This window comes from Globicephala melas, chromosome 2 (genome assembly GCF_963455315.2).
Source record: "Globicephala melas chromosome 2, mGloMel1.2, whole genome shotgun sequence".
NCBI lineage: Eukaryota > Metazoa > Chordata > Mammalia > Artiodactyla > Delphinidae > Globicephala > Globicephala melas.
Window position 1 is genome coordinate 137,357,018 of NC_083315.2, and position 25,540 is coordinate 137,382,557.

Consider the following 25,540-nt stretch of genomic DNA (forward strand, 5'->3'; position numbering starts at 1 on the left):
TTGATCTCACACCTGAATATGGACTTTGTTTCTGCCTTTCATTAGCAAGTTAATTTGTTCAGGCTGCCAGAATTCAGTGCACCACTGTGGTGGCTCTACGGGCCTTAAAGAACTGATTTTCCTTCTCTTAAAAAGGTGGATCAAATTCAAGATTGATAACTTCATATGGAAATTTTCTTAAACACCCAAGTAAAATCTCGGGCTTAGAAACATTGAAGTCTTTCTACGAGAAAAAAAAAAAAGTGCAATAATGATTTTATTTTTTTTTAATTGAGAATTCAATATGTTAGACTCTAGTTCAGCAGTTTGGGAGGTTGAGAGAATCAGTCATCTTAATTGCAAACGAACAAGTTGAGAAAGGAAAGGGTTTTACCTGGACTATAGTTGTACCCTTATGTCAGAGACCTCTGCCTTTAGATTTAATTCACACAGTTCTGCAGTGTGTATTCTGTGCTTTGCCATGAACTTTCTCTCTAAATTTTTAAAGGATTCTTTTAAATTCATAAAATAAAAGTAAAATTTTCTTTTATTTACTTTTGAAAAGTTATGTGCTTGGTGAGTTTTTTTCTCTTCTGGTAAGAACCTCAAGAAAAAGTAAAACTTAAAAGTCTAGAACAAGAAAAAAAATTGTAAGCTCTCTTGTTAAATTTGCAAACGCACTTGTTTAATTTGCAAACAAACACATTATAACAAACTGCACTCAGTTTGTCAAATCCTTGAATACACTTTTCAGTTTATGAAGCCAGGTAGATGGCTATTGTTACTTTTGTGATATTTAGCTGTTATGACTCTAATTTCACCGTCAGTGGCCTTGTGCATGTGTTTCAGGTTTTAGACATTCACGATGGCTTGTAATGGTGCTTTGCTTACCTTCCAGAGTTTTTTCAGGTCTGACAAGTTTTTGGACATTTACTTGTATAACTACCTTTCCTAAGCCCAGTGGAAAGAGTATGAATTTTGAAACCCAACAAATATGATTCAAAAAACCACTGTGCTCTAACCAGCTGTGTGGCCTTGAACCAGGGTACTTCACCTTGTACTATCTTCATCTCCTAATCTGTAACACAGGGATAATTGTATAGAGTTATATTGAAGAGGAAATAAGTTATATGGAAAATGCCTGTTACAGTATCTGGCACACAGCCATCTTCCACAAAGGAGAGCTACTGCTAGTGGTGTATTATCATCACTGTTACCATTATTATTGCAATTTTCATAATTTCAGGTGCTCTTTTTTCAGCACTGTACTTCTCTTCTTACTGTCATTAATGAAACTTAATTTAAATATGGTAACTTTTCAGTATATTATTATCAGTGTATTATCTTAGACTTTTCAGTGTGTGAGAAAATTATAATTGCTCTATATAGTCCTTTTCTTGCTAACTCTATGTCATTTCAACACTAATAAAGGTGACTGATGAATCTAAATCTGCTCTTGCATTTTTGTACTATGTTGAATAAGAGTGGTAGAGCTCTGTACACACCATCCGGAAGAGCGTTACTTCCTACTTCCAACATGAGCATGGATACACTACAGGGAAAGTTAAAGCAGATGGTTAAACTTTTTTAATCATTGTTAAGGAAATAAAATTCTTGAAATGCATAAACTCTATTTTTGCTTGTTGCGTTTGTCTTCGTACAGAGTTGGGCACAGTGATGCTTTTCTATAACAATGAGATACTACAGCAGGGTCTTTGTTGGGATTCAGCAAAAACTTAGTAGAATAGCTGTATATTTTTATAAATTGAAATCATCACCTGGCACAAATACTATTATATTTAGGGATCTTCCAAAATTGAGAAAAAGTCCAAAAAATGGACCTCCTTTTCTTCCCTATGGATCAATAGAGCTATCTGGAAGAAACCTCAAATGGCCTACCAATTTCCAGGACAGCTGAAAAGTAGTTGCAAAAATATTACCACGAGATATTAGAAGCTATGTTAAATTATAAGAAAACTTAGATGGAAAGGGATGTGGAGGAAGGATGGATGCTAATGCATTTATTGAGCTAACATTTATTCTGTACGTGCCAGGTGTTTTATTATATATATTGCCTAACTCAGTCCTTATGATGATTCTGCAAGATATAGGCTCAGATAGGTTGGGCACTTTGGCCAGTACCTGCAACTAATGAATAATGAGTTGGGATTTGTATCCAATTCTGACTCTTTCCAGAGTCAATGCCTTTATTACTGTGCTGCCTCCTCAGGAATTATGCCACAGAATCCAGATTCCCTTCATTCCAAGTTTTTCGCAAAGTGAACTTTTGGAAAAACCTTGCTCACTTAAGCTCCAGGCATATCTATCTATCTATCTATCTATCTATCTATCTATCTATTTTTGCCTTAACACAGAGGCTAAATATTTTCATCATGTACGTGAAATGTTTCCTACACAGGCATTTTCCTGGTTATCAAGTAAAGCTGTTGTCTCTGACTTAGCCCTTTTCCACTGATGCAGATTCTTTAGAATAGCCATGCTTTATGTAATGGAGAAATACAGATCTAAGAAAATCACATGGTAGGCTGGTAAGTAGGTGATAGATAGATAGATAAATAGAAGGAAGGAAAGAAAGAAAGAAAGAATGATATAAAAGTTCCTTCTCCAAAGACAGAAGAAGATTCAGATATTGATTTGCTATTCACAGTGTTTCTTTTTTGGGTTGAAAAGTCTTTTACACTATATTTCTATTGGAATAGCAGTAGCTCTCAGTCTTACAGAAAGAAATTGCTGATTGAGGTTGAGACCTTATCAGAAGGGCTTGTCACAAATTAACGCCTTCAACTCATTTTATAGGTGAGTAGCTTAAGTCCAAGAGGTGAAGTGACCTGTCTCACAATTAGTGGCATGTCTCCTGAATATTAATCCAGTGATCTTTCTGTTACTCTGTGATAATCTTTATAAACTTCATCCCCTGTTTGACAGTGTGTATTAAACAGGGCAGCCTCCTGACTTCAATAGAAGATATAACTTGCAGAGATCACCATCAGGTTCTTCCTGAGATTTGTAGAGATTTGTCTGAATGCAGAGAAGTGTGTTGTACTCTATCCCTTGCATAAGGCTCATCTAGGAACACAGAATTGACTGGCTCAGGAAAAAGGTTTTTGTCTTGGGAAAGTAGAAAGTAGACATGTAACAGGTAATTTGAATTTATAATCTAGTTCTTCAGGCTTCTGGAGCTGCTTGGGATCCTTTCATTCAGTGCTCTCAAGGCTTAGTTAATATCTAAATTTTATCAGATTAAAGGGACCAGTAAGTATGTACCTAGATTAATAATATTGGCTCTGATTACAGATGTTAAAGCCTTATAAGGTAAGGAATAAAAAGTGTTCCTCTGATAAACCAGGCCAATACCCAAATGTTGCATAATAACCAGACCATTTTAAAAGTCTACAAAGTTCTTAAGCAGTGTTAATAGCTCATTTTTATGATTCATAAAGTGGAAATAAAATAGTTTGCTATATTTTTCCAAAGAGTCACAAGTATCTCACATATTTGGGACTAGAATCCAGCTTTCCTGGCTCTTTTTAATCTCTTATTTGGTCCATTAGTACCACGTTATATCAAGTATGTCTTTGATACTTTCAACAATTAGTTTCTATCCCATTTCCATTATTACTAATCTAGTTCAAATTCTCATTACCTCTCAGTGGTTATGACAGTAGCCTTCTAACTGTTATTCCTGTTTTGGGCCTCTTTTTCTTCCAATTTGTCTTCCTGCTTAGTTCAGGTCATAATGCACTGTTCTTCAGAAGCCATTGCATCTCTGTGGCCTACCAGATTGAGTCCAGACCCTAAGAAGAGCTCTGTTACTGGTCTTAAATGCATTTCCAGCCTTATCACCCACTACTCTCTTTTCTCTACCACACAGTCTTTCAGCCTCTGAAGTGCTATTGGGCTGCTCATTTTCTCGGTTGCGTATTGCTACCAGAGAGAATTTCTTCCCCACATCTTTTGAATGTCAGCACACATACATTAAGTCATGTCATGTTCACAGTAACTCTGTAGGTCAATATATTATTGTCCACATTTTACAAATGTAAAAACTCAGAGAAGTTAAGTTGCTGGTAAGAGTAGGATTTGAATCTTAGACTGTTTGATCACAGAATTCAAGCCCCTCTACTACCCTGCTGCTCACTATATCATGATGACTCTTCTCAAGTCTTCTTGGATTTCGTTCATGTTCATCCCAAAGCCATAGTTATCTTTCCCTGTTCAAAATCACCATAGCTCTTTGTTTAGACCTTCTTCTTCCGCTTAAGTGTGTCTGTGTTTACACACTTTCTATTATATGTGTGTGTCTTCATCTTATCTCCCCTTTAAATTTTAAAGTATTTGAAAACAGAGGTGTATTTGATTTGTTTTTTTATTTTCTCCAAAGTGACTTTTCCAAACTGTATGGTCTCAAATTAAAAAGACAAACAACAACAAAAAAACCCCCACAATTCTATTTTAAGTACAAACTCATCTTTCCCTACAAGGCAGTGATATGGAGTGTTCTTGAGAACTCTCACTCTTAATAGCCCTCCTCTGGCTTGGAGTGAGGAAGACGTGAGGATAGAACACCAGGGAGCAAAGCATGGTCAGGGAGCAAAGCATGGGCACACAGTTTTAGTTCTGTGCTTGTTCAGATTCTGTCACTGACTACCACACTGGCTTGCTAAGGAAGCCATTACCCTTGCTAAGGAAGCCATTATCCTTGCTAAGGAAGCATTCTCTTTTATGAAAGATGAATCTATAGATGAAATGTTGATGAAGCAGGTAGCATGCACAAAACTATAAGATCCTAGAAAACATTGCAATATTAAGGAAAGGCTTTGACATCAAAACAATTTGGGAGTACAGCTCTGCCAGCTCTGCCCCTTTGTACTGTATGATCTTGGGCAAGTCAGTTAATAATTTTTAGCCTAGCTACCTATCTTATATTGTTATCATAAGGACCAAATTCAGTAGTATACATGAAAGCACTTTATAAAAGTGTTGTTCAAAACCTTCAGATTATGGAAAAGTTCTAAAGAGATTTTCTTAAATGTATATTCATTGTCATAATTTTAGAGATTCTGCCTGGGCCAATTTCTAGTTTCATTAAAAGAAAACACTGTAGGTTTCCAGAAGATATTTACTTAATGTCTCTGTGTTTCATAGGATAGGAAAAAGGCCAGAGATGGATTTGGTACCGGGAATCCAAAATCTGTTAAGATCCGTTTGTGCAAAGGAAAATAATGTTACTGTTATTAACATCTTAGTAGTTTATAATGTGATCCTTATTATTGTTTTTTAAATTTGCAGACAGTGTGGCGTCAGAATTACTACAAGGTTATAGTAAATACTTGCCACATGATGTTGTCGTCATGACTGTGAAGTTATGCATACTATTTGCTGTGCTTTTGACAGTCCCTCTAATCCACTTCCCTGTAAGTACTCTTAAAGGTTTTGTTGCTTGGTGTAGCAGCTCCCTAATATGGCAACACTAATTCTTTACAGACTAGAATGTTTGAATCACATCTAGTCTTGTATATCTTATTCATTTGTCCAGTAATTGATCAAAGACCTCATACTTGCCTATGGCCCCATGAAAGCACAAAAATAACAGTGAACCGCTAAACTAATTTGTGCTTTTTCAGATTTAGTTTAGATTTACGCTCTCCCACAGCATTGTTTCCAATTTAGAGACTATAGTTCTTCTAAAGTTTTTTGGGGTTTTTTTCCCCCTTTAATTCTGTATTCTGTTTTCAAAAGAATGTGCGTGAAGAGGAAAAAGTCAAGTCAGCAAAAATAAGCTCCTTCTAGTTTATTGGAAATTTATTTTCACATAGACGTTCTAGTCTAATCTTAGTCACGGATTTTATTTGCTCTAGAGTTACAGTTTAAGGGGCACAGCAGATCATCACTCGGCATTTAGTTGCCATATGTAAGACTCTTGAGAATTTCTGGGAGAATGGAATCATAGGCTTTGGGTACAGATGCTTCTAGTGGACGACTTGAGCCCCTGAACGGGGAGCTCCTTGAGACTGGGGCCTCCTCCCTGCGGGGACCGCAGCACCAGGAGTGCAGCGGGGGCTGGGTAAATGCTTGTGGGACAGGACTGCCTGTTGCCCGCCTTAGCAGTAGAGAGCATCATGAACTAGTTTTCACATTTACATGCTGTGAAACAGATAATATAACATAAAACAGCAAATGGTATTTCTTTATCATGCCATGACTTCTTTTTCTGTTTTAAACCATTTGTTCTTTTATCTGTTGAATTTCATGAAAATGATACTCTGTGATTTCTTCACAAAGTGTTATTGTTGGTAATTTTGAAAATTATACAACTGAAAGAAATTGCATGTGAAAATTTTTTCAAGAATAAAACCAGGGCTTCCCTGGTGGCGCAGTGGTTGAGAGTCCGCCTGCTGATGCAGGGGACGCGGGTTCGTGCCCGGTCCAGGAAGATCCCACATGCCGCGGAGCGGCTGGGCCCGTGAGCCATGGCCGCTGAGCCTGTGCGTCCGGAGCCTGTGCTCCGCAGTGGGAGAGGCCACAACAGTGAGAGGCCCGCGTACCACCAAAAAAAAAAAAAAAAAGAATAAAACCAAAACAGTTTTTATGAAGCTCACACAGATAGGTATATTTCTCAGTTTTTGTGCAATAAATACCTTACAGTAATAGATTGTGCCATATTTTTGGAATCTAAATGGTTTAGAGGGTAAGAATATCATGGTAACTGTACCATACATGTGTTTCCCTAAGCAAGTAGTTTGGCTTTGTTACCTCCTCTTTGCTTAAATCTTTTTCTGTTATACAGGCAAGGAAAGCTTTAATGATGATGTTTTTCTCCAATTTTCCATTCTCATGGATTCGCCATTCTTTGATCACTATAGCTCTCAATATTATCATTGTTTTACTTGCAATATATGTTCCTGACATTAGGAATGTACTTGGTGTAGTTGGTAAGTTTTCTATTTCAAAAATTCCATTTTCTAAAATAGATTAAATTGTCATCCAGTCTCACATCTGAATCTGGCAATATTATTTTCTTTTCCTCCCCACTTTAAGGTTCCAGTACATCAACATGTTTGATTTTTGTGTTCCCGGGACTGTTTTATCTTAAACTGAGCAGAGAGGATTTTCTCTCATGGAAAAAGTTGGGGGTAGGTTGATTTTTGTTTGTTTCTTTTAAGAATCTTATTTTAAGAAATAACTTGTCATTTTATAATTAAGTATTTTACCTACCTCACGAAAGTTAATGTATTTTGAACTATAATGTACATTATTGGAGCACGTGAAGGTTTAGAATAATGCTCTAATTGTTCTTTATCTTTTTTCCTTATTTCCACAGGCGTTTGTTTTGCTCATCTTTGGTATTTTGGTTGGTAATTTTAGTTTAGCACTCATTATTTTTAATTGGATTAATAAGTGAAAGAAATCCTTTCCCACGTCTTTTGCTGAATGATTTACCTCCAGATGCAAAAAGGAATTATTCTGGAAGGCACCTTGGATGATCCTCTTTATATGGCCTAACATTTTTGCAAACATTGACAGAAAAGCAGAACAAAACAGGAGTCGGTAGGGGAAAGTAGACATAGCAGTTTTAATCAAAATAAGAAACTCAGAATGCCCTTAAATATGTTGAGCATCTTTTGTTTGTGGTTTTTTTTTAATTAACGGACTTTATTTTTTAGGGTAGTTTTAACGTTTACAGAAATAATTGAACAGAAAGTACAGAGAGCTCTCATATATTCCCTCACTCCAGCACACCCGTAGTGTCCCACATTACTAACATCTTGCATTAGTGAAGTACATTTGTTATACTTGATGAGCCAACTTTGATACATTACTATTAACTGAAGTACATAGTTTACAGTAGGGTTCACTTTTGATGCAACCACTGATCTTTTTACTGTCTCCATAAACACCATGAGCATTCCCCATGAGCCTTTTCTAAAATGTCATTTGGTGGAATCATATAGTATCTAACCTTTCGGGCTGGCTTCTTTCACTTAGCAATGTGTGTTTAAGTTTCCTCCGTGTCTTTTCATAGCTTGATAGCTCTTTTTTTTTAATCACTGACAATATTCCATTGTATGGATGTACCACAGTTTGTTTTTCCATTCACCTGTTGAATGACCTCTTGTTTGCTTCCAAATTTTGGCATTTGTGAATAAAGTTGCTACAAACATTTGTATGCAGACTTTTGTGTGGACAGAAATTTTCAGCTTATTTGGGTTAATACCAAAGACTATTTTTTAGCAATTGCTGCATGGTATGGTAGAATATTTAGTCTTATAAGAAACTGCCCAGCTGCCTTCCAAAGTGGCTGTAACATTTTGCAGTCCTGCCAGCAGTGTGTGAGAGTTCCTGTTGTTCCACATCCTTGCCGACATTGGGTGTTGTCAGTGTTTGGGATTTTCACCATTCTAATGGGTGTGCAGTTGTATCTCATTGTTGTTTTAATTTGTATTTCCCTATTGACATATGATGTTGAGCATCTTTTCACATGTTTATTTGCCATCTGTATATTTCCTTTGATGAGGTTCAGATTTTTAAAATTGGGCTGTTTTTACATTGTTGAGTTTTAAGCATTCTTTATATATTTTAGACACCAGTCCTTTATCAGATATGTGTTTCACAAAGATTTTCTCCCAGTCTGTGAGTTGCCTTTTCATTCTCTTAACAACATCTTTCACAGAGAAGTTTTTAATGTTATTAAATATATTGAGACAATTTTTTGTTTTTAAAGAAATCAGTATATTGTTTATATACAAAATTGAATTTTAGTTCGTAGGTTAATGTCAACATCAGTCACCAATAACAAAACTGTTGGATTATTTCACTTGGTATTTTGCCCTGACTCCAAATCCTAAGAAACTTCTGTGATTTTCCTCTGTCGTGCAGTATGAGATAGAGCTGTGATGACTGGCTGTGGATTTGAAAGTTCTCTGAGCTTTCTCATTTGTCACTAAAACATGTGACTTTCTACTTGGCGAACAGAGACAAATATTGATGATTTATATCATACTTTGTTTGGAGGTTATAGATCGTTCCAGTCTTCGCATTGATGTGGCTTATTCCTGGTTGGAAACCAGGAGCTAGGTGCCTCCCTCCCCTACTGCCCCAGGGAGTATTCTTGTAAAGGGCACCTTGTTAGCAGCCTACCAAAGCCAGGGTGTATCAGTAAAAATGTAATCCTACCCCTGCACACATGTAAAGTAGAGAATTACATGCAAAGTGCCAATTTGCGTGTATGGAAATGTACACTTTTGCTGGTGCCCCCTTGCTTCCCACTTAGGAAATGGGCTGAAAAATTGACAACTGAGTTAAGTTTCCTCTTTGGCAACTTGAGATCAGCATAGTGTAATGGAAAAGGTCCAGGTTTGGGGGTTAGAAAGACTTAGATGAAAATCTCAGTGAATTTAGGCAAACCACTTAACCTCTCTAAACCTCTACTTTCACATAGGTATTAAATGGAGTTAATACCAATTATACAGGGTTGTGTTGAGAGGATTAAATGACCTTGCATAAATTAGGTGCAGACCAAAATAGGCGCTCTTAATAAATTAGATGTTTATCCCCTTTTTTTCCCCCATCCTTTCATCTAGACCTGTAAAATGAAGTTGCTTTCAGACGAGGACATGGAATTTCTTCATCTTCCATCTTGCACAACTAATATGTTTAGAATCGTTTTCTAGCCTTCGCTCACAGGAGAACTGGCCCCATGTGCATTCTTTTTAATGCTTTCCCACATTTCTATGGGAAATTATAGATGCAAATACAAATAGGTGTTCAGCTGCTAAAATAAATCTAACTCTCCTAATACCAAAATAGCCCTAAATCTGCAACAGATGCAAGGATGCCTCCTGGGGCAGATGTTAAGTGTGATGACAGGTGGGCATCAATTAATACATTTGTCACCTGCTCGTGGGATGGGATCATGGGAGGTTTGGCAAACCTATTGAACGCTGCATGAAACTTAGTTAATATCAAAAGAAATTATTTGGAGAGGTGTTTATTTTTATTTTACTTTAATATTCTGCCTTATCTAGTTGCCTGTTTGGAGTCATAACTTTCCCTATGAGTTTGGAGGAAGCTAGTAAGATGACTGGTAAAAGCAGTGGCCCCTTCATCAGGATTTCAAATAAAACCTTGTTCAAGTACTCCTCAGCATTTTTCCTGGGAAATACAGGCCTTCTTATTGTGGGCTTAATGTTCATAATTTATGAGGTAATAACTATTTAAAATAAAACTAAGTAAAGCACAAAATCTATATTTTTCTAACACTTGGAGACTTGTTTGCTAAATTAGAAGATGAAGTGCTGAGAATATAAATTACTTTCATATGTTGAGGGTGAATGTTTAAATTGTACTTTTTTTTTAACAGAATGTTACTCATGAGCTTAGCATTTAAATGGTTAAAACAAGCCTTTGAAGTTAACACTCCATTAAGGTGAATGGAGGTAATTCACACCTCTGCTGACACTGTATTATTTCAGTCTGGCTGTGGAGAAAACAAGACAGCAGCAGGTTGATTTACTGTGTGAAGGCCCTTTAAACACCCGAGGTCTGGAAACCTTTGTTGTTGTTTTTTCTTTTCCATCTAGAAGGAGATTCTGAAATTCAGCACAATTTAGGTTTAGAATTGAAGCCTTGAAAGTAGCATAGATTCTCTACTCTCTGGAAATTCCTAACTGGCGTTTGATGGGTAGCAAGTTACCAGGTCAGCCCAACCTCTCTGGCTTTGTTTGCTTCTGTACTCTAGTGTTTCTTCCTACCATAGCACTTTTTTTTTTTAATAAAAGAAAAACATTTTTATTTTTAATTAAAATCATTATATAATAGTATGAACCAGAAGAAACACATCACAGAAGATTATACATTTTAATAAAATAATCGGGCCCAGAAATGTCTTTATATCTTGATTATATTTACCTTTAGAGTAATACCAAGTGTGACTAGTCATTTTCAAATGAACATGTTGTGTGTATTTTCTTTCTGCCTAAACCAAATATTCTATGAATCCAAAACAGGCTTCTAGGGAGTTACTCCAGTCTATAGAAAATTCTGTTTTCTCTTTATGCCAAGTGGGATGAAATCTATTATAATAAGACAATACAAATTGTACAGACACAGTGCCTAAGTTCCAGAATTACTACATAATTGAAAATAAAATGTAACCACGATGTATGCCCTTTATTTAAACCAAAGTTACCTATGCTTAATTTAAAATCATTTTAATAATGTTAATAAATGAGTTTGAATTGGCTGCTATATTAAAATGTATGAGAAGCCTACTAAGTGTACAGCTGTACTACTCATATGTGAATGTTTTATAGTAAGAACAGAAATTATTGACTATAGTGCAAAACTTATATTCTATGAGGAATAATTTCTTAAAGAGAGAATCTGTTAGAATTGATATTACAAAAAATTTTAAGATAAATTAGATATTTTTAAGCCTCTTAAAACTGCTTTACCACCTAGGCTTTTTCAATCTACCTATCCTTTTTTTTTTAACATCTTTATTGGAGTATAATTGCTTTACAATGTTGTGTTAGTTTCTGCTATATAACAAAGTGAATCAGCTATATGTATGTATATATCCCCATATCCCCTCCGTCTTGCATCTCCCTCCCACCCTCCCTATCCCACCCCTCTAGGTGGTCACAAAGCACCGAGTTGATCTCCCTGTGCCTTGTGGCTGCTTCCCACTAGCTATCTATTTTACATTTGGTAGTGTATATATGTCCATGCCACTCTCTCACTTTGTCCCAGCTTATCCGGCACCTTTTAAATTTAAGCTTAGTACCCTGGTATATTCACCAATGGAAAAGCAGAAATAAACCATCCATTTTCAGGTAAACCTTACACATGCCTTTAGATGGGTTATGAGCTAATCATTGGCCTTCGTGTGCTGCTAAAAACATTTTCATCTTTGCAGAATCTCATGTTCTATATTCGCCTACATATAAAGCATCCACCTTTAAGAATTTTTTTCTTCCCCATTTCTTGGGGGTAAGCAGTGGTGGGTGAAGTGAGCAGAGATCAGTTGGGAAAGATTCACTTCTTTCTTAGGGTATCCTTTGCATCAGTACCATTTGTATATGAAATATGAATTTCCCTGCCATTGGTGGAAGGGCTATAACCATTTGACCCTGAAATGATTCATTTTAGAGCCTAGGAATAAGGTTATGTGAGCACAAATAAAATGGTGAGCACTGTATGAGATGTTAATGAAAGTGGAAGATCTCTTTTTAAGGTAAACAGATTTTTCTCTTGTGCATCCTCTGCCCTGTGTATTTGCAGGATCAGGTTACTAGAGAATCTGTGGGGAGCTGGGTGTGGAGAGTGTTTCCATTGGGGCTGTCTCCACTGGTGACACTGCCAGTATGGTATATAGAGATGGGAAATAGATGCTGGAAACAGAGGGACTCAAACCATTAATTTTAACCTGTTTTCCTTCTTGGCATATTGACAGTACTCTGTGGCTGTGTTAGAATTAACCCTATTGGAAACATACTTTGTTTCCTGCAAATTACTCTGCCTGAATTTTAGGTATCGTAATTTTTGGTCTAAGAACTTCTCAGAACCTTCTATAGAATGAGAAATTAGCTTTTCTAATTTAAACACATACTTTATTCATCTTTTTACCATAACCCTCCTATATATAGTCTTTCCATAATGAAGTAGGAAAAATGGGAAAAGAAAATTTTGATGAAGGATAAGTTATTGTGGACGTGGTTTCCTCATTGCAATCAGAATTCTTTGTTTCTCACCCCTTCTAAACAATCTGATGTACATTTTTGCTATCATGATCCACTGTCCTAGTTTGCCAGGCTGTCAATCAGGATGAGCACGAGGAGCAGGAAGGCTCATCTTGGCTGATGGCCAGGTGGACAGGTAGGAGTGAGAGGTTTATATGCCTATGGGACAAAGTAAATGGTGGCGAGGGAAATTGAGTTGCCAGGGGAAAAAAAGACAGATGGATTAAAAGGTGTTGTAATTTGAAATGCTATAAAGAAAAAAGACATGCAGAGAAATGCTTCCCACTTGTTTGAATGTGTGTGTGTTTTATCTTGTGTTGATCAGTGCACTGATACACAGCACCAGCAAGGGGGCTGGCTAATTCACCGAGCAAACAGCTTAACAGTCTTGCTGGTCCTAAAGGTGTGAAGGTAAATAAGGCACACTTCTTGCCTGAAAAAAAGCTTAGCTACAACTTGGATTTTTCTGACTGAACCTTTTCAGATAGACTTGATAAGTGAAACTGATTAACTCAAAGGAAAAATTATACATATTTCATTTATATGTATCTCTATATACACAGATATATATCCACATATACACATATGTATATTAAAGGTATTGGAGTCAAACTTACTTGTGTTCAAATCCCAACTCTACCGCTTTCTGTCTAATTTTGGACAAGCTACTTTAATTCTCTGAAGACCTTCAATGTTTGAAGATTGAGTTTTCTCTTAACCAGGGGAAATATACTTTGTGTCTTTAAGTTAGATTATATGATGTTCGGGAAAAGCTCAAATTCTCTGTTAAATCCTGAATTGAATATACCTACAGTTTTCATTACATGATTGTTCCTCAGATCACATACTGTCCAAACCACGTATCCCTTCTCCCTTCTCTGCTTTCACCACCTAGTCAGCAGCCTGATCAGAAAATAGTGTTCTAGAAATAATCCTGATTAATGTGGTTTGTTTTCACCACTGATGTATTCTGTCCCAGAAAATAATCTTTGAAGTTTTGTAATAAATATTATCAACGTACTCTGATTTTACATCAGCTTTTTCACGTCATTACACTTTAGGCTTATAAAGTATGTGGTCAACAAAAGCTCCAGGTCACACAGACACATGTACATACATATATTCATGTACACACACACACACACACACACACACACACACACACCTGTTATCCATCTATATATCTGTAAAATATCATCTTGTTAGCTTCAGCTCGTCCTTCCAGCAGGTGAGATCTTTTTTTTTTTTTTTTTTTTTTCTTTTTGTAGTACGCGGGCCTCTCACCGTTGTGGCCCCTCCCGTTGCGGAGCAGAGGCTCCGGACGTGCAGGCTCAGCGGCCACGGCTCACGGGCCCAGCCGCTCCGCGGCATGTGGGATCTTCCCGGACCGGGGCACGAACCCGTGTCCCCTGCATCGGCAGGCGGACTCTCAACCACTGCGCCACCAGGGAAGCCCGGTGAGATCTTTTTTGAATCTTGATTCTAGTACATCAGGTATTGTTCCCTGCTTTTTGGCATTCTTCATTGTCCTGCCATTTCTTCATCCCATTCACAGAGGAAAAAGTTCAGTGACACAAGACTAACTACAGAGCCCTCCGACCCACCACCAGAAACCTTTCTTCCAAGTCATTATTAATCTCTCTCGGTGAAGTTGTTCTATTCCTGTAGTGTAATCCAACCTGCTTTTCTTCAGAGCCCCTGGAAGAATCTCCCAAGTTAGTAGGTATAACCTAAATTCTCACCTATTCTTCATATTTCTAGTTGCTCTTGGACATTTCTGCTTGGATGCCACACAGTAACCTCAAACTCAACATGTTCAAATCTGTCCCCCTCCACAGTTTTCCCATGTGTGTCAGTGGCCCCACTGTTTCAATCTAACCTCCCAGCTGGTTTTTTTGCTTTCATCCCTGCCACCTGCAATCTCTTTCCACAGTGCAGCCAAAGTAGTTGTTTAAAAATGTAAATCAGATCATGTCACTGCCCTGCTTAATTTCCTCCCATGGCTTCCCATCTCTCTGTGCCATGGCCTACGAGGTTCTCTTTCATCTGTACCTACTCATTTCTCTGGCCTCACCTCGTATCTGTCTTTCACTCTTCTCCAGCACACAGGCCTGTCTGTCCCTTGAACACACCAAGCTTGTTCCCATGTGCTAAGCGTTTTCCCTAGTTAGACCATTCTCTTCAAAGACCTCTGCAAGCCTGGCTCCTCTTCATCAAGCCTCAGCTCAAATATCACCCGCTCAGACAGGTCTTCCCCTGACAGTCTAATATAAACAAGCTGCCCCCAACATACAGTCATGCTTTAACTTTACCCTGTTAGACCTGCATATTTGTTTGTTGTCTGTGTCCACTAGACTGCAAGTTTCTTAAGAACTGGGAGTCATCTGTCTTGTTCATCACCAAACCCTTAGACCCTAGAATGGTACCTAGCACTTGGGATTGGCTTAATAAATATGTGTTGAATGAATACATAAAGGAATCTAACAGACTATATATCTTTTCACTCATCTCCAGTCTGTCACCATATCAGTTCTTCCTTTGAAATGTCTCCTAGATTTGCTTTCATCCTATCCCCAGCGTCCTGCCAGCACCTGAATCTGAGCCTTCATCTCTTTGTGCATGGATTGTTGCAGTGATTCTCAACCCAGGTAGCTCTTTAGAATCACTTGGGGAGCTTTAAAAAATGACAGTCTCCAGGCTCCACCCCAAACCAATTAAATGGACCTGGGCATTAATATCTATTATAAAAATTAAAAAAAAAAGCTTCTCAGATGATTGTAATGGGCAACCACTGAAATGCCACATCAGCCTGCTAACAGATGTGTGTCTTCCAGTCCATTTCATCTGTTGCTGTCTATTTATCTCCTTGGAATTCTGGTTTTGCAATATGATTTCCCTGCTCAAGAGCCTATAGTGGTTCCCTGCTACCCAACACGTTAATTCCACATTCCCCTCCCGCATCTACTCAACTGTATTTCATCTTTTTCTTACTTACCTTCTACTATACACCGAATGTTTCGCTGTCTGGCACTTGATTTGCCTTTCATTACCCTACTTCCACACTTTTACCTCCACTGTCCTCCCCACTCTGACTTCCACATATATACCCAGAATGTCCTTATTGCTCTCCTCTGTCAGTCCAGATCCTTTCCGTTCTTCAAGACCCAGCTCAAATCCCACCTTTTAAATACTTCATTCTCCACCCAACCCACCCCTTATTATTTATATGATTCTTTTGGTATAGATCATTAGTATCTTGTAATATATTTTATGTTTTCATAGGTAATATGCACATGGTACAAATTCAAAACTTACAAAATTGCTTCCCTCCTACTTCTGCCCAGCTTCCAGTTTTCCTTCCTGAAAGCAACCACTCTTACAAGTTTTTGTATCCTTTCAAATATATTCCAAACCTATTTAACCATTCGTTTATATAGAATACACACATGCATACAAGCACACACACAAATGTTGGCATACTACCTGCAGTTCTCTGCACCTTGACTTTTTTTCACTTAGAGATATATAAACATATATATATATATGCATTTATTTATTTAAATTGTAGTTTTAAAAAAAAACCTAATAGGAAACCTCCCCTCTTAACAAACTTTTAATTATACAGTACTATGGTTAATTGTATGTACATTGCTATACAGCAGATCTCTAGAACTTTGTATCTTGCATGACTAAAACTCTATGCCCATGGAACAAAAACTCCCATTTTCCCCCCTCCCAGCCTAACAACCACCATTTTACTTTCTGCTTCAATGAGCTTGACCACTTCAGCTGCCTCATACAATGGAAACATATTTGTCCTTTTGTGATTGGCTTGTTAAAATTAGCATAATATCTTCAAGTTTCATCCATGTTGTAACATATGGCAAGATTTCCTTTTTAAAGGCTGAATAATACTCCATCATGTGTAAGTACCACGATTTTTTATCCATTCATCTGTCGGTGGATATTTAAATTGTTTCCACCTGTTGGCTCTTGTGGTTAATGCTGTAGTGAATATGGTAATGCAAATATCTCTTTCATTTCTTTTGGATAAATACCCAGAAGTGAGTACCATAAGTTAATGCATGTACCATAAGTTAATTAACCAGTTTCCTGTCAATGCATATTTAGGGTTTAAAATTTTTTTTTAATTTTGCTGTTTTATATAATGCTTCAATTATTATCTTTATACATACATAATTTAACACATATATAAGTATGTCTGTAGGATAAATTTCTATGCATTTAACTGGAATTCTGAGTCTAAGGGTATGTGTGTCCATTTCTAATTTTGATGGATATTACTAAATTGCCCTCCATCGAAGGTTTTACTAATTTATATTCCCACCAACAATGTAGTAATTGCTCTTTAAATTTGGGGTGTTATTTAGCTTTTCACATTTAAACACCTTCTTTCTCTGGTCCAGTCATAATTAACCCAATGGCAGGAACCACGTCCTGTAAATTTTAGCACGTATACAACATTTAACACCATAGGTTCACTTAATTGCTGCTCAGCAAATATTTGTTAAATCTTACTTCATTGTGTGTTGAGGAAGTTTTCTTATGGCTCTGATGAATGCCACGTGAGAGTTGTCCACTTTACGTGTGTACTATTCCTAGGAGAGGACATTCTTAGGAGAGGTGACATTCTTAGGAGAGGTGCTGTCCATTGCTGTTGCTCTTCCAGGATTCTCTGTTATCATTGTCTCAGAAAGATCAACCAGTCCTTAGATCTGCTAACAGGTTTGGTTAATTTGAATAGTTCAGCATAAGGACTGTAGCTGACACCAAACATGTCCTAAAACTTAGTAGATAACAAAGTTTTATTCCATATACTATAAAATATCTAAACAAAAAAGCTCTACTCCATGAGTTTTACCCAACCAACTTTTTATTATGAAAAATGTCAAACATATGTATAAGTTGGAATAATATGTCCATGTACAAACCACTAAAATTTAACATTTGTTCATTTGTTCATTTTGTTTGTATTATATATATATATTTGCTGAATGGTTTGCAAGTAAGTTGCTGATATTCCATTGAGTAGTAAATAAAGCTGAAAATTAGTTTTATAATTATCACCTTTTATGAACAAATTTATTTTATTTTATTTTTTAATAATTTTTATTGGAGTATAGTTGCTTTACAATGTTATGTCAGTTTTTGTTGTACAGCAAAGTGAATCAGCTATACACATACATATATCCCCTCTTTTTTGGATTTCCTTCCCATTTAGGTCACCACAGAGCACAGAGTAGAGTTCCCTGTGCTATACAGCAGGTTCTCATTAGTTACCTATTTTATACATAGTAGTGTATATATGTCAAACCCAATCTCCCAATTCCTCCCACCTTCCCCTCCCCCCCTTGGTATCCATACATTTGTTCTCTACGTCTGTGTCTCTATTTCTGCTTTGCAAATAAGTTCATCTGTATCATTTTTCTAGATTCCACATATATGCATTAATATGCAGTATTTGTTTTTCTCTTTCTGACTTACTTCACTCTATATGACAGTCTCTAAGCCCATCCATGTCTCTGCAAATGGCACAATTTCTGAACAGGTCTATTTTAAATGTTTCACAACTTTTTTTTTTTTTTTTTTTTACAAATTATATCCCTTTCTCCAAAAGGATAAGAGGCTGTTTGATGGCATCTGGCATCTTTTCCTCAAATGCCAAAAGACTTGTATCCATGGAAGAAGAAAGTTTAAGGGAAGTGGGGAGCTGACACCAGAATTTCTCTTAGTAAGGGAAATATCTTTAATGTCTTTGTTTAGGAAAATATCTTGATAGGTCATTTGAGGATGAAAGGTGAGACCCTGTACAGTTTCACAACAATGTGAGGGTACTAAAGCCCTGTGAATTTCATACTTTAAAATGGTTAGTTTTATATTATGTGAATTTCACTTTAATTTAAAATAAAAGAAAAAAGTGAGCCCCTAGGAGAATGGATTGGCAGGAGGAGAAGTGAAAGTAATAGCTAACGTACTCTGCATAAAAAGAATGTGGACTTAGGAGTTGAGAAGCAGAGGGAAAAGGGCAGTGGGTGTTGAGCCCATGGTGGGAGTCTAGAGACTGTGAGGAAAAGCGGCTAAGAAGAATTTTCCGAGCATAAACATCTAATATTCAGTTTTAATTTGCCTGCCTCCATCTCCTGAAACCAATAAAAGTCAGTGATACACAAACATGCCTTGTGTGAGCAGGCTAGTGTGTGTGTTAACCCTTCTCTGGAGCCACACGGGGCAGAACAGGAGTAGCACATGTGCCAGCCACGTGATCCAGAAACCTCCAAAAAAGTACACTTCAGAGCCAGAGATGAGCAGAAAACATACAAGTCACTGCTTCCTTCCAGAGTCCTTGGGGACATCAGAAGGTCTGTGAGACTGTCCTCATGAGAATGTGGTTGAACCAACTTAGCCTGCCTCTCAAAGCGCAGGCAACTTTAGTTGACATCTCAGTGGCAATAAAGTATCAATTCATTGACTTACAGGTTCATTCTCGATTAGTCATCCATCGTACTTGTAGTGAAATGCCTCTTTTTAAAAAGACAAGCGACCAGACCTTTAAAGATGTGGATCTCAGGGGTTGTGACAGCTCTACACTTCCTAACACTTGCCCCTGGAGTCATCCTCCCAGGTTCTCTAGAACCAAGCTTGGTGGTTCAGAGACTGGGCTCCCAGCACTTGCCTTATATAAACCTAAGGTGTTCTGTGTTTGGAATTAGAACCCCTTAACTTCACTTCTAACTGGATGGTGATAGTAGGAATCAAAGGAAGTAGGGCCCCTAGGGAAGGGCATTCCTGTGGGGAAAGAGTGAGGACCATTTTTTAGAGTTCCCTAGTTCTCCTACTCAGTTCCCTGTTCAAATCTGAGAGAGAGTTTGGTGTGTTAAACGAATGGAAGGTTGTCAGTCCCATAAAGTAAAATGGTAATGATGAGCAAGCCCTTATATGTATGGACCAGGCACCATGCCAAGCATGTTACCTCATGTGATCTGAGGTAGGTACAGTTATATTCCCCCATTTAATATGTTAGACATTAAAGTTTAGCGAGGTTATGAAGTTAAGTGACTTGTCCAAGGTCACACGTCCAGAATATACACTTAAATTTTCCTATAAAACCTGTGTGCTTAACTATCATGCTAATAGTTAAGTATAAACAACTGCTGGAGTTTTTCCCACAAAAAGGTTCTGCTCATAGTAGGTATATAGTCAATACTGACTGTGTTGAAGGCTGCTTTGATTCATTTAAAATGTTGCATGTAAGTCTAAGTCTGTTTTGCACACCAGCCAGACAGCATTTGGGCCCACTGTGTGTCCTCTGAGTCATGGTCTGTTGCCGAAGCATTGTTGTGAAGTATTTCGGAGGAAATTCTAGGCAAAGGAAAGTTCCGTGTTCCAATATTCGTCAGTCAGACTTTGAGAAATCTTGGATCCCTTGAAAAACAGTCAGAAATCCATTTCTGTGTTCTATGACTCTACAAATACAATTTTTAAAAATCCAAATATAGCTCGGACCATCAGCACTCTATTTCATTGTTGCTAAAACTGGATTTCTTCTGAATCCTTAGAACTTCAAAATAAACTTGGGGACATTCATCAGCTTGCCAACTTTTTATTTTGCAAATCGGTGAAGGACATTAAAAAAACCTTGCCGCCATTCATCACCATCCTTTAACATAAAAAAGAATGTCATGTTATAATAAAATACAATCCTTTAAATTCAGTAGATCTAGATTTGTTAAAAGATTGCCATATATTCCTTATTTTTCTCATCAAGGACCATGAAAACTTTCTCATGGATCAACATTTGAAAACTACTGGTCTAAATAACCGAAGTCTATATTCAAAAATTCAGTAGAGATTTCTGCACCTCTAATGCTCACCAACTTCAGTTATCTCATATTCGGAAGGAAATATATATAAAAAGCGATCTTGGTTACAAAAATAAATTAATGACTTACTTGGCTTTCTCTTCCAAAATTGCTGATCCTGAACTTTGGAAGGGAAAAATATCTGGATAACTGATTCCTGGCTTACAAATTTTGCCAAGATTTCAGGATTTAGGGAAAAAACAGCATTTCTACTGTAAGACTTCATAGGTTTGTATGTCATATCGAAAGTCAATCAGTAATGATTATACCATGATAATATTTACATTTCACAGGGAAGCAAAATACTTGGGGACGCCTCATGTCTCTGTCTAAAGATTTGTCATTCATTTGCATTCAAATAGATTCTTTGTTTTCACTCACCCAGAATAGTTCTCAACTTATTAGCTAAGCAGACTAAATAGAGTTGCATTCATGCATTTTAATGTCAATGTAAAAAGGGTTTTCCTAGATTTTTTTCTATTCAGTCAAATCCTCCAAAAGATGTCTAATCACTCCCAGGTTCAGTTACTTAAACATTTCACAATGTTGTCACTTGTATATAGTAAAACAAAAAAGAAACTTGCTTTCAGTAACTCAGAGAGCCATACTCCAGCTATTTAGAACTTCATTCTGGTGAGAGAAATTTCTTGAATTCCATTTGCAACCTGATTTGTGAGTGGAAGATTTTGCCTATTGCATAGCTATATGACATTGTTCAGTATGTATAATATTTGTTCTTTAATTGATAAACCACTGCTGGAGTTTAGCAGGATTATAATATCCTGAAGGACAGGATTTGGCCATAGTGCCTGCCATGTGCACACTAGAGCATCAGCGGGTGCTTGTTGAAAGAGTGACATAGCTTGGTGAGTAATATGAACAAGAAAAGCTCTGCTGGACAACTTCATAGGAATGGGCGCTCACTGCCCTCTGGGTGAGTGGGGAAGATTGTGTGGAGGAAGTAACAGCTGAGTAAAATCGCAGGATCACCAATGGAGAATGGGAAGAAGGCATTCCTACTAGAAAATACTAACAAACATACAAGAAAATGAAAGGTAAAAATATTTTGAAAATGACAGGTTAAAATTTTGCCAGGAGCAAAGATGTAATGGCAGTTTGAGAAATAAAGCTGAAGGGTAGGATCCTGGTTGTAGAGAATGCCAAAAGCTAGGCCGATTTTGGACTTTCCATCAAAGAAAAGGTAGGGTCTTGGATGAAGGCGTTTTTGAGCAAGGCATGATCCAAAATGGTGATAGAAAAACATTAATTGCCTCTGCATTGACTGTCAACATCATCTTCCAAAAGCTTTATGAAAAGAAGTACTTTCAGCCTTTAAGGGCTAGTCATCTAAAAACCTGTGCTTGGGCTTCCCCGGCGGCACAGTGGTTGAGAGTCCGCCTGCCGATGCAGGGGACACGGGTTCGTGCCCCGGTCCGGGGAGATCCCACATGCCGCGGAGCGGCTGGGCACGTGAGCCATGGCCGCTGAGCCTGCGCGTCCGGAGCCTGTGCTCCGCAACGGAAGAGGCCGCAACAGTGAGAGGCCCGCAAAAAAAACAAAAACAAAAAAAACCTGTGCTTAATTTGTTCCAAAGTCTTGGCTCCAGGGTGCTTGAGGAATGGAGTTTGGGGAAATCCTTCCTGCCCTCAGATCCTGTTAAGACCTCTGGCGTCTTAAGGGACTCCCCATGAGTTCCTGCCTCCACATTTTTGCACAAGACATTCATGCTGTATTCTTTTTCTTCTCCAAAGCTCCTCCTCTTCCTCAAAGGAGAGGGGGCGGGGAATTGTACTGATGAACCTAGTTGCAGGGCAGGAATAAAGATGTAGACATAGAGAATGGACTTGAGGACATGAGGTGGGAGGGGGGAAGCTGGGGTGAAGTGAGAGTAGCATCAACATGTATACACTATGAAATAGATAGCTAGTGGGCAGCAGCAGCATAGCACAGGGGGATCAGCTCGGTGCTTTGCGATGACCTAGAGGGGTGGGTTAGGGAGGGTGGGAGGGAGGCTCAAGAGGGAGGGGATATGGGGACATGTGTATGCATACGGCTGATTCACCTTGCTGTACAACAGAAGCTAACACGGTATTGTAAAGCAATTATACTCCAGTAAAGGTTTATTTAAAAAAAGGAAACATAAAAACAAAAACTTACTGAACCTTCACCTCTTCTGGAAGGACTTCTGACACTGTAACCCCATTTGCTCCATTATTCAGGAAATCCATCCCCAACATCTTCGTGCTACATTTAATTTCTTTAAATTACAAAATACACAAATTCTTGTATATTTATGTCTAAGCACACAGTAACAGACTTTATGAAAGATACGACACCTACCAGCCCCTTTCCACCCTCCACCCAGGACCTGCCGCCCTTGCCTACCCCACTGCACCCAGCTTCACAGGAGGTGCAATGCCCTTGGTGAGCGCTGGTGGTGTAAGAGCTTGCCCTGAACAACAAAGGATTTCTTTGGAGCTGAAGTCCCATGGAATCCATGGACTGTGGGTTTTCACCTCTCTTTGGCTCCAGCTTCCTTTCACCAGCATGTGTAAAGCTTCTAGGACAGTTCCCACCAAGAATCCCTTCCCGTGCCTCCTTCCTGTCCTCACTGTCTCCGGTCTCTGTGGGCCTGCTAGTGATGATCAGAATATAGGCTATTAACACGGCCATGCTGTTGATAACCTGGGACTGGGCATCATGAACAGTAAGCATTAAAAAAAAAAAAAAAAAAACCTCCTTTTTGGGCTTCCCTGGTGGCGCAGTGGTTGAGAGTCCGCCTGCCGATGCAGGGGACGCGGGTTCGTGCCCCCGTCCGGGAGGGTCCCGCGTGCCGCGGAGCGGCTGGGCCCGTGAGCCGTGGCCGCTGAGCCTGTGTGTTCGGAGCCTGTGCTCCGCAACGGGAGAGGCTGCAGCAGTGAGAGGCCCGCGTATCAAAAAAAAAAACACCTCCTTTTTATCTAGGCTTAATTTCTTCCTGACTCATGTTACCCTCCACCTGTTCTCTCATACCTATGACTAACAATGGTAGGGACACCCCGCCCCACATACACACCTAATTCCATCCCTCCACATTTTATTTAGTGTTCTCTAGAGCCTGTTTGTCATCTGACCCGCTGTGGGGAGAGGCCCAGATGAGGGAATTTGTGATGCCCGATGGACAGAGGTATATTTTTATCTCCAGATGCCAGCCTGGTAGAAACCATAGCGCTTAGGGATTTGGGGCTGGCTCTCTTCCTTGGCAGTTGCTCCCTCCAAAAATATGTCTTCGACTGCCTGTCCCTGCATGCCTCAGCTTTGACTGTCACCAACTGCCGCTTCAGACCGAGCTTCAGAGTCCCACCTCATGGATGCAAATCAAAAAAGAGCTCAGAATCAAGTCTAGGAAGCAAGTCAGAGTAGTTTGATTTGCACGGAGGAGCTCTTGTCGCTGAGTGAAGCCAGCCAAATTCCCCAGGCTTCCCAGCCCTCCGGAAATCAGCCTTACAGGGCCCGGGGGCCTGGGCTCAACAGGATGGGCGTGATTTGAATGTTCACTGCCGCAGCTGCTGCGCCCGGCGCTGGTCACTGCCATCGGTTTCGCTCCATTTTACTGCCTCAGAATCCCCCAGTGCATGTTAGTGGTTAATACAGCAGCCTGGAGACGCCAGACAGCTCTCGGCACCTGGTTCAAATTTAAGGCTCATTTACACATGATGTCACACACGCATTGTCAGCGCAAGGGAGGTCAGGATGGTTCATTTTGGGAAGGTTCACACTGTTGAGTCTTTACAACACTCACTGCTATTAATGCCTTAACCATCTGACTTGGATTTCGGTTTTCTGGCATGAGGTAATCCCAGGCACTAGATTTATATGCTGAATGGGGAGCTAACAGTGGTGGCTAATCATGCTGGTTTGCAGAGCTGCAACTCTGGAGCCTTGGGATGGAATAAAAGGGCCACAGGGCATGTAGCAAATCATGGAGGTTTTGAGCAGGGGCTGGGGAGGGGGTGTTTGCCTGAGGTGCTAGGCTTGATTGAAGAATAGAAGCTAAACTAAGTTAGACAAGGCCTAAGCCCAGAGACAGTAGGAATTACTCTTGTTTGGCCAGTATTTGGGGTTGTTATATTACCCATCCTTTTGCTCACCATCCATATAAATTCCAGGCCCACCTTCCCAGGCTTAATTCATGTCCCGTGAAGCCTTTCCTGGCCCCCCAGCCCACAGTGATTTCTCACCTGAATGCCCAAGTACTTTCGTCAATAAAATGAGACAACTAACAATTACTGAGTACTTAATTTGTGCTACTAGCTCATTTCACCCTCACATCAATCTTATGCAGAAGGCACTACTATTTCCATTGTTCAGATGATGAAATAGCTTCAGCAAGATTAAATAATGTGTCCCGTGTCAGCGCTGGTAAGAGTCCGGATGGAAGACTGATTCCAGAGCCCAGGTTCTGAACCACTGGAGTAGGTTACATTCTATGTAGTGGTGTTACACTGCCTGTACTACTTAGTGCACTAACACGGGAGAGACAGTCTGTGCCTCAGGGAAATGCTAGAGGAGTGCACAGTAGTGTTGTCTAATGCCTCACATGTGTGTGTGTTGTCTCTGTTGCCTGCCGAGCAGGGACCATCACTTCTGCTTTTCCATATCCCCTAACCTCCTAGCACAGTGCTTCCCGGGATATACTCAGATGGGTGGAGGGATACCAGCCCTCCTCCACCCTCACCTAAGATACTTTCCTACCTAAAACATATTAAAATGTTGAGATCTTTGTATAATCACCCCTATCACTTGTTACTGTCCTCCAACAGAAAACTGGTCTGCTTATTACATCTCCAGTAAGAGTCTCCTTACCTTATAGGAAGTTCAGAGAATGTCCTTTAGACCTGCTCTTGAAGGGTGAGTAAGGGTCAGACAGTGAAAAGGAGA

The 25,540-nt window shown here is 39.0% G+C and overlaps 1 protein-coding gene across 1 annotated transcript in view; it reads left to right on the forward strand.

Annotated features, from left to right (window-relative positions):
* Positions 1–10,806, forward strand: part of SLC38A6 (solute carrier family 38 member 6) — a 76,653-nt gene extending 65,847 nt beyond the window's left edge. The window contains exons 13-16 of the mRNA XM_030855159.3: positions 5,290–5,414; positions 6,788–6,932; positions 7,039–7,133; positions 7,322–10,806. Of these exons, the coding sequence (XP_030711019.1) occupies positions 5,290–5,414; positions 6,788–6,932; positions 7,039–7,133; positions 7,322–7,402 (446 nt within the window). The 3' untranslated portion in view covers positions 7,403–10,806. The remainder of the gene's footprint in view (positions 1–5,289; positions 5,415–6,787; positions 6,933–7,038; positions 7,134–7,321) is intronic.
* Positions 10,807–25,540: the final 14,734 nt, after the last annotated feature.